The 12,582-nt window shown below is 36.6% G+C and overlaps 2 protein-coding genes across 2 annotated transcripts; both read left to right on the forward strand.

Moving 5' to 3' along the window:
- On the forward strand, positions 1 to 5,027 carry LOC146909507 (uncharacterized). The gene is made up of 4 exons (XM_085723981.1): positions 1 to 150; positions 565 to 625; positions 2,073 to 2,162; positions 3,930 to 5,027. The coding sequence occupies exons 1-4, from the start codon at positions 83 to 85 to the stop codon at positions 4,878 to 4,880; spliced, it is 1,170 nt and encodes a 389-aa protein (XP_085580107.1). The 5' UTR covers positions 1 to 82; the 3' UTR covers positions 4,881 to 5,027.
- A 1,036-nt stretch (positions 5,028 to 6,063) lies between these two features.
- Positions 6,064 to 7,857, forward strand: LOC146909508 (BTB/POZ domain-containing protein). Its single transcript, XM_085723982.1, has one exon. The coding sequence runs from the start codon at positions 6,127 to 6,129 to the stop codon at positions 7,561 to 7,563; it is 1,437 nt and encodes a 478-aa protein (XP_085580108.1). The 5' UTR covers positions 6,064 to 6,126; the 3' UTR covers positions 7,564 to 7,857.
- Positions 7,858 to 12,582: the final 4,725 nt, after the last annotated feature.

A 12,582-nucleotide genomic window follows, 5' to 3' on the forward strand; every position in this document is an offset into this window, starting at 1 on the left:
ACTTGGGTCTTGAAGAGCATCATTACGAGACACCATTTTGGCACAGGCGATTTTGCATAGGATCCACATTTGTTCTTTGTCCATGGCTTCAGACAAAGAAGCTGTTCCTGCAACTATTCTCTCTGCCTCTGAATCTGATCCTCCCACCATGTAAGCTTTCAATTCCATTCTCTTTCTTCACCTGTTTCTCCAACCTCTGAATTTTTTGATCTGCATTATTCCCCTTTTAATTCTGTCATTATGATATCATAGGTTAATTTGCAAAAACCCTTTAAAGCTTGCATTTTTATGTACTTAGGCTTAATGGGTAATTTTCCTTTATATGACATGATTTACACAATCTGTAAGAATTTGACACTTATCTGCTTCTATAATGGCTAGTTACATTGTGTGTGTGTGTGTGTGTGTGTGAATGCAAATAATGTGATTTATCAGTGTATTTTATGTGGAAATGATGAAATTTCCACATTCTTAATTTCCTATTCCCCTTTTAATTGTGATTTTGTTTATTTATTTTTAGTTCCTAATATTCATATATTTTCTTATTTATTATGTGATGAACAGGTTTGACAGGAGTATTATCAAAAAGGAACATCCTTCTACTGTGTTTTATGAGGATGATGAGGTAATGTGTCTGAGTGTGATGATTTATGGAGTTCCTCACTTAATTTATTGTACGTTTATGTCTTATGTATATTTTTCTATGGTTGAGGTTGTGACTGTGATATTGATATAGGGCATTATATGAATAAAGCTTCAGATGTTACGCGTGACTGAGATTATAACATCGATAAGTTTACATACTGTCCAAAGATAAAACAGCTATTAAAAAAACGGCTATGCATGTTGATTATGTAAAATGGTTCAATGGACATCCATGTTATTATAAGAAAGGCAAATGCTAACTTGTGCCCTCAAGGGCAAATGTTAATAAACTTTTTATAGAAATATATGTATAAAAAATCGTGCATTCAACTTTTTAAAAGTTAAAATATTATGTTTTCCAATGCAAAGTTGCTCTTTTTGAGTTCCTTAACATGTGCCCTTAGGGCACAAGTTAGCATGACCCTATAAGAAATAGGGCACTGAGTTTGAAAGACTATTTTCTTAATGAATTGCATATTCGTTAGACATGACTGAAGTCAAGAAATGAAAAAGAGGGCTAGAAAATGGGTCATAGAAGTAATTGGAATCCCGAAGCATTGAACCCGTAAAGGATTTATTACTAGAAAATGATAGGAGCAATTCCCATGCCGGGAAGTAATCAACTCTATTAAAAATGCACGAGTCCCCAAAAAAATGTTACTGTTCAGCGCTTCCCTTGTATGTGCTGCAAATCAGCTTGTATTCGGGTCACAGCCATGTTAGGAAAAGTGTGCCGTGAACCGGGTCAAATGAGTTAAAAAACCTTCACCACTGGCGCAAGAGAAGAGCATTATTCCTGCGTTTTTGCAGTCTTCCTTATCAGCAGCTGCACCGTTGCATTTGGCGAGTTCTCTACCAAACCACCATGTTGAAGGAAGATAGGCATGTGGGATTGTATGTTGTCATGAGTTGTCTCCCGATCTTGACAACCATGCATCATTTTGCATTTTATTTCAAATGTTTCCATGCATCATTTTGCATTTTATTTCAAATGTTTTTTTTTCCTAAACTGTTGAAAGATCGCCATATTTTGCACCGGAATCTATTATGGTATAGTCTGGCACTTGTTTTAAGGGAAAATAACTATCACTAACTCATGCTGTCAATAGCGGATGGTCAAAACTCCGTGCTATATAACGTGGGATTTCGACCTATGGTGTCACCATGACAGGTCGTGCTTCAAAAATTGCCTGTGGCAGGTGGCATAAAATCCGCCACAGCTGCTATTTGACAACATCCCCTAACTAGCAAAACTTGAGGAAACTATTCTCATTACACCTTGTGTTAAATGTCAATAGGCTTCATAGAACCAAGACTTGGCTAGCATGGTTTCACCATTAGCTATTATTCTGGTCAAGCTATTTTATGTGATTTTGTCGCCCATAGCAATTGATAATCCTTACATATTTTTATTTTCTGTTTGGCAGGTCCTTGCCTTTAGGGATATAGCTCCTGAAGCTCCTCCCCATATTGTAATAATTCCGAAAGCTAGAGATGGGTTGACTGGTCTATCTAAGGTATTTTTCAATGAATTTTATGCCAAAAAAAACTAATTGCATTTTTTTATTCATTTTAAAAAACTTACTATTTAGGAAAAATTACTTTATGACATGTTTCCTTCCTTATACTTTATCAACATATTGATAACATAAAGGTTTAATTTTGTGATGAAAAAATGTTGTGCAACTTATAAACTGTGCTAATTTTTATTTACTACTTTTGATGTTTGAAGATTTAATTTCAGCGTGAAGAATAATGTAATTTATTTCCTGAAAGAGTACCTTTTAATGCTAGAAAACATTGATATTGTCTATTATCTTCTAGATATAAATTGGGCTACATATTTTTGGATTCAAACATAGCTGTGTGTCTGTGCCAAATTTAGGCAGTGTTGCGGTTAATTTAAATTGCTTTATAAGTCTACTGCATGTGGTTATTCATTCAAATCATTTAGGCCGAATTTTAAATTTTGATTGTGCCTTTGGATACCACGTATTTATCAGGACAGTGTGTAGTGCTTAAATACGTATGAATTATTTAGGTATGAATATGAAGTAGACTTTTGGTAGTTGTGTAAGTTTTTCATCCATAGCAATTCATTTTACAATTATCTGGCTTGGGTTGTAATCTAATTTGACAATTTATCGGTTATTATATAAATTCCCCGTTGATACATAGACATGATATAGTTCTTCATTTAGTGGTGAATATAGTTGATGTTCTCTAGGTTGCATTGCACAGCATCCAAGGTGTCTGTCTTACCTTTGTAAAAGAAATATAGGAAGGCCATAGCCATACTCCGAAATCATTTTTGGGGTTGGGGTATTACCACCATACTACACGGTGGTTCTCTACATCCTTAATTGCGCACTTCTCTCTAGCTTGTTTTATAGCTGCTTATTGTAGAAATAGAATGTAGATATCCACACGAAGTATGATTTATCTTTGTTATCCCCACATCTTGTTAGCAAAATGTATTTCGCCCTGAAAACACCTTAAGAAAATCAGTAATCAATATTATAAGGTATTTTTCCCTGTTAGGTATTCTTTCCCGGCTACTTTTCTCATGTAAGGTTATATTACCTATTCCTTATTATAATTTTACTATTGTAACTATTTTTCTAAGCAGTGTTGGAAGAACTTAATTGACTGCTGTGCCTGGTCCTTCTTGTGAATAGAAATTTTGGGTGATGATTATTAATTTATTATAACAAGCAAATATAAGTCCTTTTAACAAACTGAGCTCAATCAGAGCTGCAGAGCCTGTATGATGAAGTAGTCAAGTTTTTAGCAAAGTAGTCCTTGACAGAATAGAAGGCATTTATTAAATTTAACCATCAATCGCCGAAATATATCTTGTCCGCCATCACACTATCATTCATTGTTTGTTCCCTATATATTCAAATCTATTTATCAATTTTGCAGTTTTGCCATTTCCACCCCATTTGAAATATTGGTTAATGTGTGTTGATGGATTTACAATCACATTTTCTTAATTTATTTTTGCTACGTTGCATCTACATTGTCATGCTTATGGCCGAACTCCTTCAATTATGCTATTCTTGAAGAGAGCAAACGGAAAACAAACTATATATGCAGATGTCTTGTGATGAAATTAATTAGTCACACTTATTTTCACGCAACATCATTTTTTATTTTTCATTGGTAAATCAAACTTAATACATATCTTCCCAAACCTTGGATCATCAACTACAAATATTCTACATTTTGTCCTTATGCACGTACTTACACGCAAATCTGATTTATTATCGTATTGTTTTCAGGCTCAAGCCCCACAGTTTTCAAGCTCAGTTGGGTTGAATAATATTATACTCGGTGAAGAACGACAATCAACTCAAAAAAGGAAAAGAACAAGGTTTACCCCTGGGGAAGATAAAGTTCTCATCCAAGCATGGCTCATCGTTCCCAAGAATGCAGCTGCGGAGGCAAATCAAAGAGTAGATTCCTTTTGGCTAAGAATTAAGAATAATTACAACGAGCATCGCGGCCATTTCAAACCGAGGGGAGTGTCACAAATAAAATCGCGATGGCATAAGTTGAATAGCATAGTTCATAAATTTGTAGGGTGCTACAAAGTAGCCTTTGAGAAAAAGAAAAGTGGTAGCTCTGAGTCTGACATCATGGGAGATGCATATACACTTTATTATCAAGATGAAGGTGAACAGTTCAAGTTAGAGTATGCATGGCGATTGTTGAAAGATGAACCTAAATGGTCAAATACATCATTTGAAGGAGGTAGTAAGAGAACCAAGATTTCTGCTTCAGGAGCATACTCGACCACTTCTAATCTGGACACGCCATCAAGTTGTGAATACAACGCAGCATCACCTACAGTGGTTTGTCTAATGGGGACAGACGTAGAGGAAAGAAAGGGAATATCAAAATCGGAAGAAACATCTTCGGTGCTTTGTCTTTGTCAAACAGAGGCAGAAGTAGAGGAAGGAAAGCAAAAATCAAAATCGGAGGAAACATCTTCTGCTAATGTTGAGCTAATTGAAGTGAAAGAGATTCCAAAGACAAAAGTTCTCGTCATGGCAGAAATGGCACGTGTCCAAGATGAACAAAATAAGTTGAAGGAGAAAGAGTTGAATCTAAAGGAGAGAGAGTTTGAGTTGGAGTTCCTCTTTAAGGATATATCCGGGATGACAGCCAGACAACAACGAGATCATGAGATGTTGTGTAATGTGATTAGAGAAAAATATGGCATTATGTAAAGTAACAATGTTAATCAAGGGTCAAGGTAGCCATTGTTCACAGTAGTTGTATTTTCCAAACTAGTTTTTATATTATCTTTCAATATTTCTGTAACTATTATTATTGCATTATATAAATCCTTAAACTATGTCAGGGTTTTTGTGCAATGTTGGTGTGTCGTGTCTTTTGATTTGAAGTCTTCATGGTACAGTCAAAACTGCAGAGTACAATATTATGGATGTTGCGGGCTAGTTTTAATCAGGTGTAACAAATGGATGATATCAACAAAATTTGACTTGGATTATGCTAATAACAGTTTTTTATCTATAGGATTACGGGATAGAGTTTAGTCCCATTGAGGAGGATCTCAACGATGGGGAGCTTCGAAGAGTGTCAGTTTAGTTGATCTGTTGTAAATGGAACCAAAATTGAACCAGAACTTCATCTAATTTTGGTACTATTTTGTCCATAATTTGAGTTTAGCCCCGGTTAAGCACCTCAATTAAGTCTCTCAAGGCACCTAGTGACAATGGTCATCTGCCTGTACTAAGCTGAAGGGTTTAGGGCTTAATGTCCATAATTTGAGTATTTGCCAAGTTAAACAAATCAATCCAAAAATGGCTCTGAAAATGTTTGTATTTTGTGTAATATCTAAAAGATATAATAACCATTTTAATAATCGATTGAAAAAACCGTTTTAATAAATAATAAAAAATGGAATAAATCAACAATTCAATTTAGACAAATTCCCACGAGTGTAACTCACTCTCAAATTAATCTCTGAATGTATCAAAATTGTTATTGTTATCACATTCACAAATATTTTTTTTTATTAATTATTTTGGTCCTTAAATATATTTTTATAGTCAACTTAGTTTTCGAATATACTTTTCGTTGATCAATTTAGTTTGCAAAACTATTACTCCCTCCGTCCCTAATAACCGACCCATTTTCTAAAAAAAGTGTCCCAAAAAACTGACCCATTTCAATTTTCAATACAACTTTCATCATTCCCAATACAATATAACACTAAATAATACTACTTTTATCATTCCCAATACAATATATTCCACTTTCCCCTTTATTTATACACTTTTGTGAAAAACCAAAGTAGGTCAATTATAGCGGGACGGAGGTATTAACAAAAGAAACGAGGATGCATTTGCAATTTTGATATAACGTATTCTAATTGAAAAAGTCAATAGGAGAGAGTTCGATAATGCACAAAACGGTAGGAAGAAGATAGTAAGCATTTGGATTTCAAAAATGGAGGAAGAAAGCACTTCACAAACCACCACAGACTCCAACGTAACTGACCGCATAAAACTCAACGTTGGCGGTAAGCTCTTCGAAACAACACTTTCCACAATCCGGTCCGGCGGTCCAGACTCCCTCCTCTTCGCACTATCAAACCGTTTTTCCAACGACCCAAACCCGGTTTTCATAGACCGCGACCCTGAAATCTTCTCCGTCTTCCTCTCTCTCCTCCGCACCAACCACCTTCCCTCCATCGCCCGTCGCTTCTCCAAACAAGAACTCGCCGACGAAGCTCTCTTCTATGGAATTGACTCTCACCTCCGTAACGCCACTTCTCCACCTCCGTTCTCCGGCATCGACGCTTCCATCGTTGCCTCCGTCCGTCCTGCATCGGAAGGATTGTCTTCTACTTTCACCGCTGCGGAAAATGGTTCCGTTTGGATTGCTCACGGCGGTCAACTCTCCAGCTACGACTGGAATCTAATCCATTCCGCTACCGTTCGTACTCATCTCGATGAGATCAATTCAATTTGCAGAGTCTGGCCGGAGATTGCCGCCGTCGGAACTGAATCTGATGCTGGATTACATTTCTACAATTTCTCCGGTAGCCGTCATGTTGGTTCTGTTCATTGGAGCGATCCTTCCGATCCGAGAATCTTCAAAGCGCGAGTCAACGCGATAACCGCATCCGAGAAATCGGTTTTCGCTTCATTTGATTGTCCTCACAGAGAGAATTGCATCCTTGAGGTTGATAAAGCTAAGCTCCAGATCGTGTCGCAGTTAGGTAGACAATCCGGGAACCAAGCAAAACACATGGTTCCGGGGAAATTGACGTTTGTTCCGACGACCGGAGTGCTCGTTGGAAGCGCGGTAACCGGTGGAGCATTTGGTTATTCAGGATATATCCGGGTTTGGGACCCTAGGTCAGGGGAAGTGGTTTGGGAAACGAACGAACCGGGTGCGGGTAGGAGTAGTAGATTTGGTGATTCATTTTCTGCTATAGATGTTGATGTTGAAAAATTGTTACTATTTAAGCTTTGTTCAAAGTCAGGGGATTTAGCTATGGCAGATATGCGTCGTTTGGGTGATGATCCTTGGGTTTACTTGAAGGAGAAGAATCCTAGTTTATGGACAGATGGGGGTGATGGGAGTACTAGTAGTGTGGTGAATTGTTACAAAGGGCAAGTTTTTGTGGGCAGAGGCGGTGAGTTGGAGGTTTGGTCAAGGGTGAAAGAGGTGGTAGAATGTGAGAGTGAGAGGGATAGGGAGGGTGATGGTGAGGGAGTTTATAGAAGGAATTTTGTTGATAAGAGAGAGGATTCAGAGAAAGGTGTGATTGTGAAGATTGAAGGTGGTGGGGATAGGTTGTTCATTAGTAGAGAAGATGTTGAAGGTATTGAAGTGTGGGAGAGTTCCCATTCTGCTGGAGCTATTTCTGTATTGTGACCTTGGGATTGAATTTGATAGTTAGGGTTGGCTTGGGTTACCTTGTTGTAAGATTCCTCTTCCTCCATACGAAATTTGTTAATGTTTGACATTTTGTGAATAGCCATAATTTGATGCAGTTTTAATTACTGTTTCCTGCATTTGTCGTAATATTAGCTCTAGTATCATGAATAAACCACAATGGGTCTGAAATGTGTTCGTAATGATGTTCAAGATCAATGAATCTTTGGGGCAAGTGTAATACATTATTAACACTAACTTTATTTTACTTACTTCTCTGTTTTATCTTACCAACTTTCATTTTCGTTTATATTGTACTCATATCTAAGGTAAATGTCAGAGAAGTTTGATTGTGACCGATGAATCTGATGTAGAAGATGTAACCATTCTTATTGGCACATGAGAAAGTGTTGGTACTTTGTTTTGCTAACATAATCGCTTCAATAATATTGAGCTTTATTGTTTTATCCAACATTTTGTGAACAATTTTGTCTTAATATGTTATTACTATTAATATTAAACTAATTTACTAATGTTAAGTCCCAGTCTTCTGGCAAAAGATTCTCTCCTTCTATCCATAATCACCTACTCGCACTTCCACTTTCATCTTTTCCTTGGCAATGAAAGCCTCTGTGGTGGAAACCACGGATTGATGTAGGTTATTTTGGTTTTGAACTACCCTCAATTCAATGTTCTACTGACTGTTTCCAGAATTTGGAGTACCATTTGCTTTGGGTCCAATAAGTGCCAACTGAAGGTAATCTTCCATTACATATTTTATTAGTAATCTGTCTTTTGTTTATTGTCATTTGTTGTAGCCTTTCATGTTTGTATTTTATCATTCGAATATGTAATTACTTGCCATTTCTGATGATTTATTGATCAACCTAGCCTGCAAGTGATAGATTGGAAATTTATCTAGTATTTATATCTACATTACTTAAAATTTACAATCCTATTTTAGGTGGGGTGGACATAGGAAGTAGTTTTCAGCATCATGAATACCTCACGACAACTCACCCATGTTTTGTCAATTAGTTGATTCCTCATTTTTATCGTATATTCTATATATTTTTATTTTCCTGTTGTAATCAATTTGTTTGACTATATTTAGCATATATTTGCTGTTATTTTCTGTTATGCTCATTAAGTTAGTGACTGCATGCTTATTAGTTGATACCGTTCTGAGAGTTTCAATGCTCTTATAAGTTATATTAATTGTCCGAATAGAGTTGGCTTGGTGAATGCATGCTAGGACTGCAAGTGGGGAGAAAGTGTTTGAAAATACCCCTTAGTGGGAGATCCCTGGATCAATGTCTTGTGAAAAGTAAATCTCTTGAAGACAAGTCTTATGATCCCTGTTGCTCTGTTGATTTTGAACAGCATTGCCTCTAAAAGGAGGATGGTTGTAGATTAAATAGATTTCATCTAAAAATCTGTTTTTACAATTGAGCAGCCAAATTCTGTTAGGATATAGAATATAGGATAACTAGTTAGGGAAGTTTTTTTTTTTTGGACAGAGTTAGGGAAGTTAGTTATTTGAATAGTTAGAGAGTACAACGATGGAGATCAATCATTGAGTATTGTGAACTTTTGTGAATAGAGTAGTGACTCTGCTGTGAAGGGAAAACACTTGGAGAGAGATTTCTCTCCTATTCTCCTTGATTCTTTCTCAATCTTTCAATAACGTAGTTCATTATTTTCAATTCAATTCTTGGGTTCCCAACAAATTTTGATAAATATTGGTGAATTTGATGTTTATGAACTTCTAATCCATTGAGCTCCACACATGTTGTAAATTAGGAAATGCAGTTTTCGTGGTCAGTTGGTTGTATAAGTCAACGACCATTAACTTGTTAAATGGTCTGTCAAATTAATTATCTTGGCAAAGCACTAGATAGCCATAGCAAATTGTTTTTTGACTATTTAAGCATTGTACTTAGATTCTTTAGTAGCCCATCGTACCTTTGCCTATTTACTTTAGGTTTTATCTTTTTAATATTTGTAGTTAAAATTTTGGTTGTTTTGTCTCTATGAAGCCATACTCGTTGCATTTGCATTATGACCCTTTGATAGCAAGTCCTGTAACTGAAACTATCTTTATACTGAATTACTGAATAGAAAATAAACTAAATACAACGATAAGTAAGAGGTGAGTTCCCAAGTCAGAGAGAATTCTCTGGACTTTCCAATTAACAACGACAAATGGAACATCCCACATTATTCCCTCCTCGCTATATAACAGATTCTGATTCTCTGGTCTCTTTGTATAATCTAACTCTTCCCTCCTACAATAATTCCCGGCTAAATTTATGCAGCTTGTGCCAAGTCCTTTGGCACTTCAGCCTTCAGGTATAGACTTCTTGATTGTGGCCTGATCAGGAATCCCACACTTCAGATGCCTATTATTGAACTAATCTTGACTATGGCAATAGTAGCTGTTGAACCTGTGTGCATTTCCCTTTGGGCTTTTCCCTTTGAGTGAATTTCTCACTTGGCCAGAAAAAGGTTCTTATCAAATTATCAAAAATACTACTTCATGCAACTGCCTTGTCCTCAAGGCAGAGATTAACAAGTTCCCCCTTGATTGTTTCGATCTACCAATTTTTGCTTCCTCTAATGGTGAGTACCTCTACTACTGGCTGGTATGCGATTGCATTTTCACTTTCTTATTGCTAGCATTGTTGGAGAATCATTGGTTCAGGTTGTGGTACATCTATTTCAAGAGGCAAAGTTGCTGCCACATTACCCCCTTTTACATGAAACAATTTGAAAAGGGCCTATATACCATTGGGACAACTTGATATTGATTTTACTAGATACCAAACTTTCTTATGAGGTATTGGTTTAATATACACCCAATATTCTTTAGCAAAATTGACTTGTCTTCTACACGAGTCTGCATATTTCTTCATAGTTTGTTAGTCTTGATGAAGATGAGATTTGACTTGGCATAGGGCCTCATCTCTATCCGTCAGTGCTCTGGCCATATACTATACTACAGTTTCACCATTCACATACTATGTAAAAATGATGTTAATCTCCGATACACTAGCTCTTATATCAGAGGCAGGGCAGGGAAATTGTACTTGTTTTTTTTTCCTACTACAGTTGCCCATAATGCACAACCTTTTTCAAACAGTAGGAGAAAGGAAACCTTTTTCACCCCACATTTCTAAACAGCACATGTTTTTGAAGTGCACTTTAAGATGACTTACCTCATTAGGAAGTGTACTTCTAGACTCAGAATATGTAAATTTTCTAGACGAGTACACCCCAAGTCATGTTAGGGGTGGGGAAAATTTCTTCCCTGCAGTAAGGTCCGCGTGGCAGTGCACTTCCAGTGATAAGTACAGTGATTATCAGAACATGAGCAGAATTGTCTAAAACATTCACATTCAAGTTTGGGTTAGATGGAGGCTTTTAGCCCTATCTGTAATTAAAGAAAAAAGTTTGGGTTAGATGTGTCTGTTTGGGTATGCCCCAATGAAGTTAGAAAATTGCTCTTTTGTCATCTGGGATGGATTTGGTCTCGGGTACTCTAAACCGACAAAAATACCTCCAACAATAGTTAATTACCGTTTTTAACGAAAATATCGCCAACGTCAGTTAACTATCGTTCTCTGCCTACGTAGTTAATTGCTGTTGCTGGAACAGTAGTTAACTGCCGGCGGCACCTACGGCAGTTAACTATCAGTTCTAGAGGGGGAAAAAAATACATTTCAAGCAAGAACACAGACAAATGTGTATTCAAAGATCACTTAATGCAAAGATGAACAATTTTCTAACTTAATTGGGGCAGACCCATTTGTACATAACCCTTTGGTCTTGAAGCAGGCTAGTCAAAACCCATTTTGTCCCCTTTGCTTTTCTTCTACTCCATAACTAGACCATCTGCGATAGTCTAAAACGTGCATGTTATGGCAACAAATAAAGTGTGCAAATAATTGACTAATCACCCCCACCACAATCTAGTCAAGTTTAATCCCGCAACTATACTTTTAACTATTCTTCATTGAAAATCAAAGATAAGATTAGACATTGATAAATTTTTTAAATAGTACTCTTTTAAATTAAATTTATCTCCATATCATGTACTCCCTCCGTTCCTTTTTAATCGTCACTTTTGTAGAAATTTTTGTTTCTAATTAACTGTCACTTTGAAAGTTCAATGCAACATTAAATATTGTTTTACCATTATTACCCTTGGTTATTTATTGAAGAGAGAGAGAAATATATGAAATGAGATATTTGATGATGAAGGTTATTATAGGAAAAAAATAAATTGTTGTATCAAAAGTAGTAAAATGTATTTGTTGTCTTGGTTTGTGTAAAAAACCCAAAAGTGACGATTAAAAAGGAACGGAGGTAGTATATTATAAAAGCTAGGAATTTGAGGCCACATTTTGCTTTGAATTTTGCTCTCCACCCAAAGCACTTTTCGCTCGCACCCCGCATTGCTTCCAAATATATCCTTGCGTTAGTTAAGTCACGCGGCGTGACTTAACTAACGCGCGTTGTAAGCAATACGTGACTTAAGTGACGCACGTTGTAAGCAATGCGTGACTTAAGTCACGCACGTTGTAAGCAATGCGTGACTTAAGTCACGCACGTTGGCCGGTGGTCGAATCGAAGAACAAACGTTTTTTGGTCCGTGGTCAATGTTTCAACATTCAATCCACACGTTTTCTACCAAATTTTACACGTTTTTTGACCACATTAATGGTATTTACCACATATACTACCATTTCTACCTATAAATACATCTACATATTTCCCTAATTCCTCACACCATCTCACTTTCTCCCCCTCATCACTCTCTCCCTCTATTTCTCTTCTTTCTTCTTTTTCTTTTCAATATTCTCTTTGGGGTAAAAGGTGATCAATTTTCGTCGGGCTAAAATAGTGAGTAGCCGAGCTTGGGGAAATGATCGACCCTTGGGATAATTTTAAACCTGTTTTTTAACCGCGAAACTTTTTACCGTGGGTAAAAAGAACTTCGTGTGGTAAAAAAAAACG

Source organism: Medicago sativa, chromosome 7, assembly GCF_051527215.1.
Source record: "Medicago sativa cultivar Bolivia chromosome 7, Bolivia_mono, whole genome shotgun sequence".
In the NCBI taxonomy this organism is placed as follows: domain Eukaryota; kingdom Viridiplantae; phylum Streptophyta; class Magnoliopsida; order Fabales; family Fabaceae; genus Medicago; species Medicago sativa.

What these genes read in the sequence shown, in the direction of transcription:
- LOC146909507 (XM_085723981.1), top strand. Translation starts at nt 83, where the DNA reads ATGGCTTCAGACAAAGAAGCTGTTCCTGCAACTATTCTCTCTGCCTCT. An exon ending in GAATCTGATCCTCCCACCAT is followed by an intron (nt 151 to 564) that starts GTAAGCTTTCAA and finishes TGTGATGAACAG; the next exon opens with GTTTGACAGGAGTATTATCA. An exon ending in TGTTTTATGAGGATGATGAG is followed by an intron (nt 626 to 2,072) that starts GTAATGTGTCTG and finishes TCTGTTTGGCAG; the next exon opens with GTCCTTGCCTTTAGGGATAT.
- LOC146909508 (XM_085723982.1), top strand. Translation starts at nt 6,127, where the DNA reads ATGGAGGAAGAAAGCACTTCACAAACCACCACAGACTCCAACGTAACT.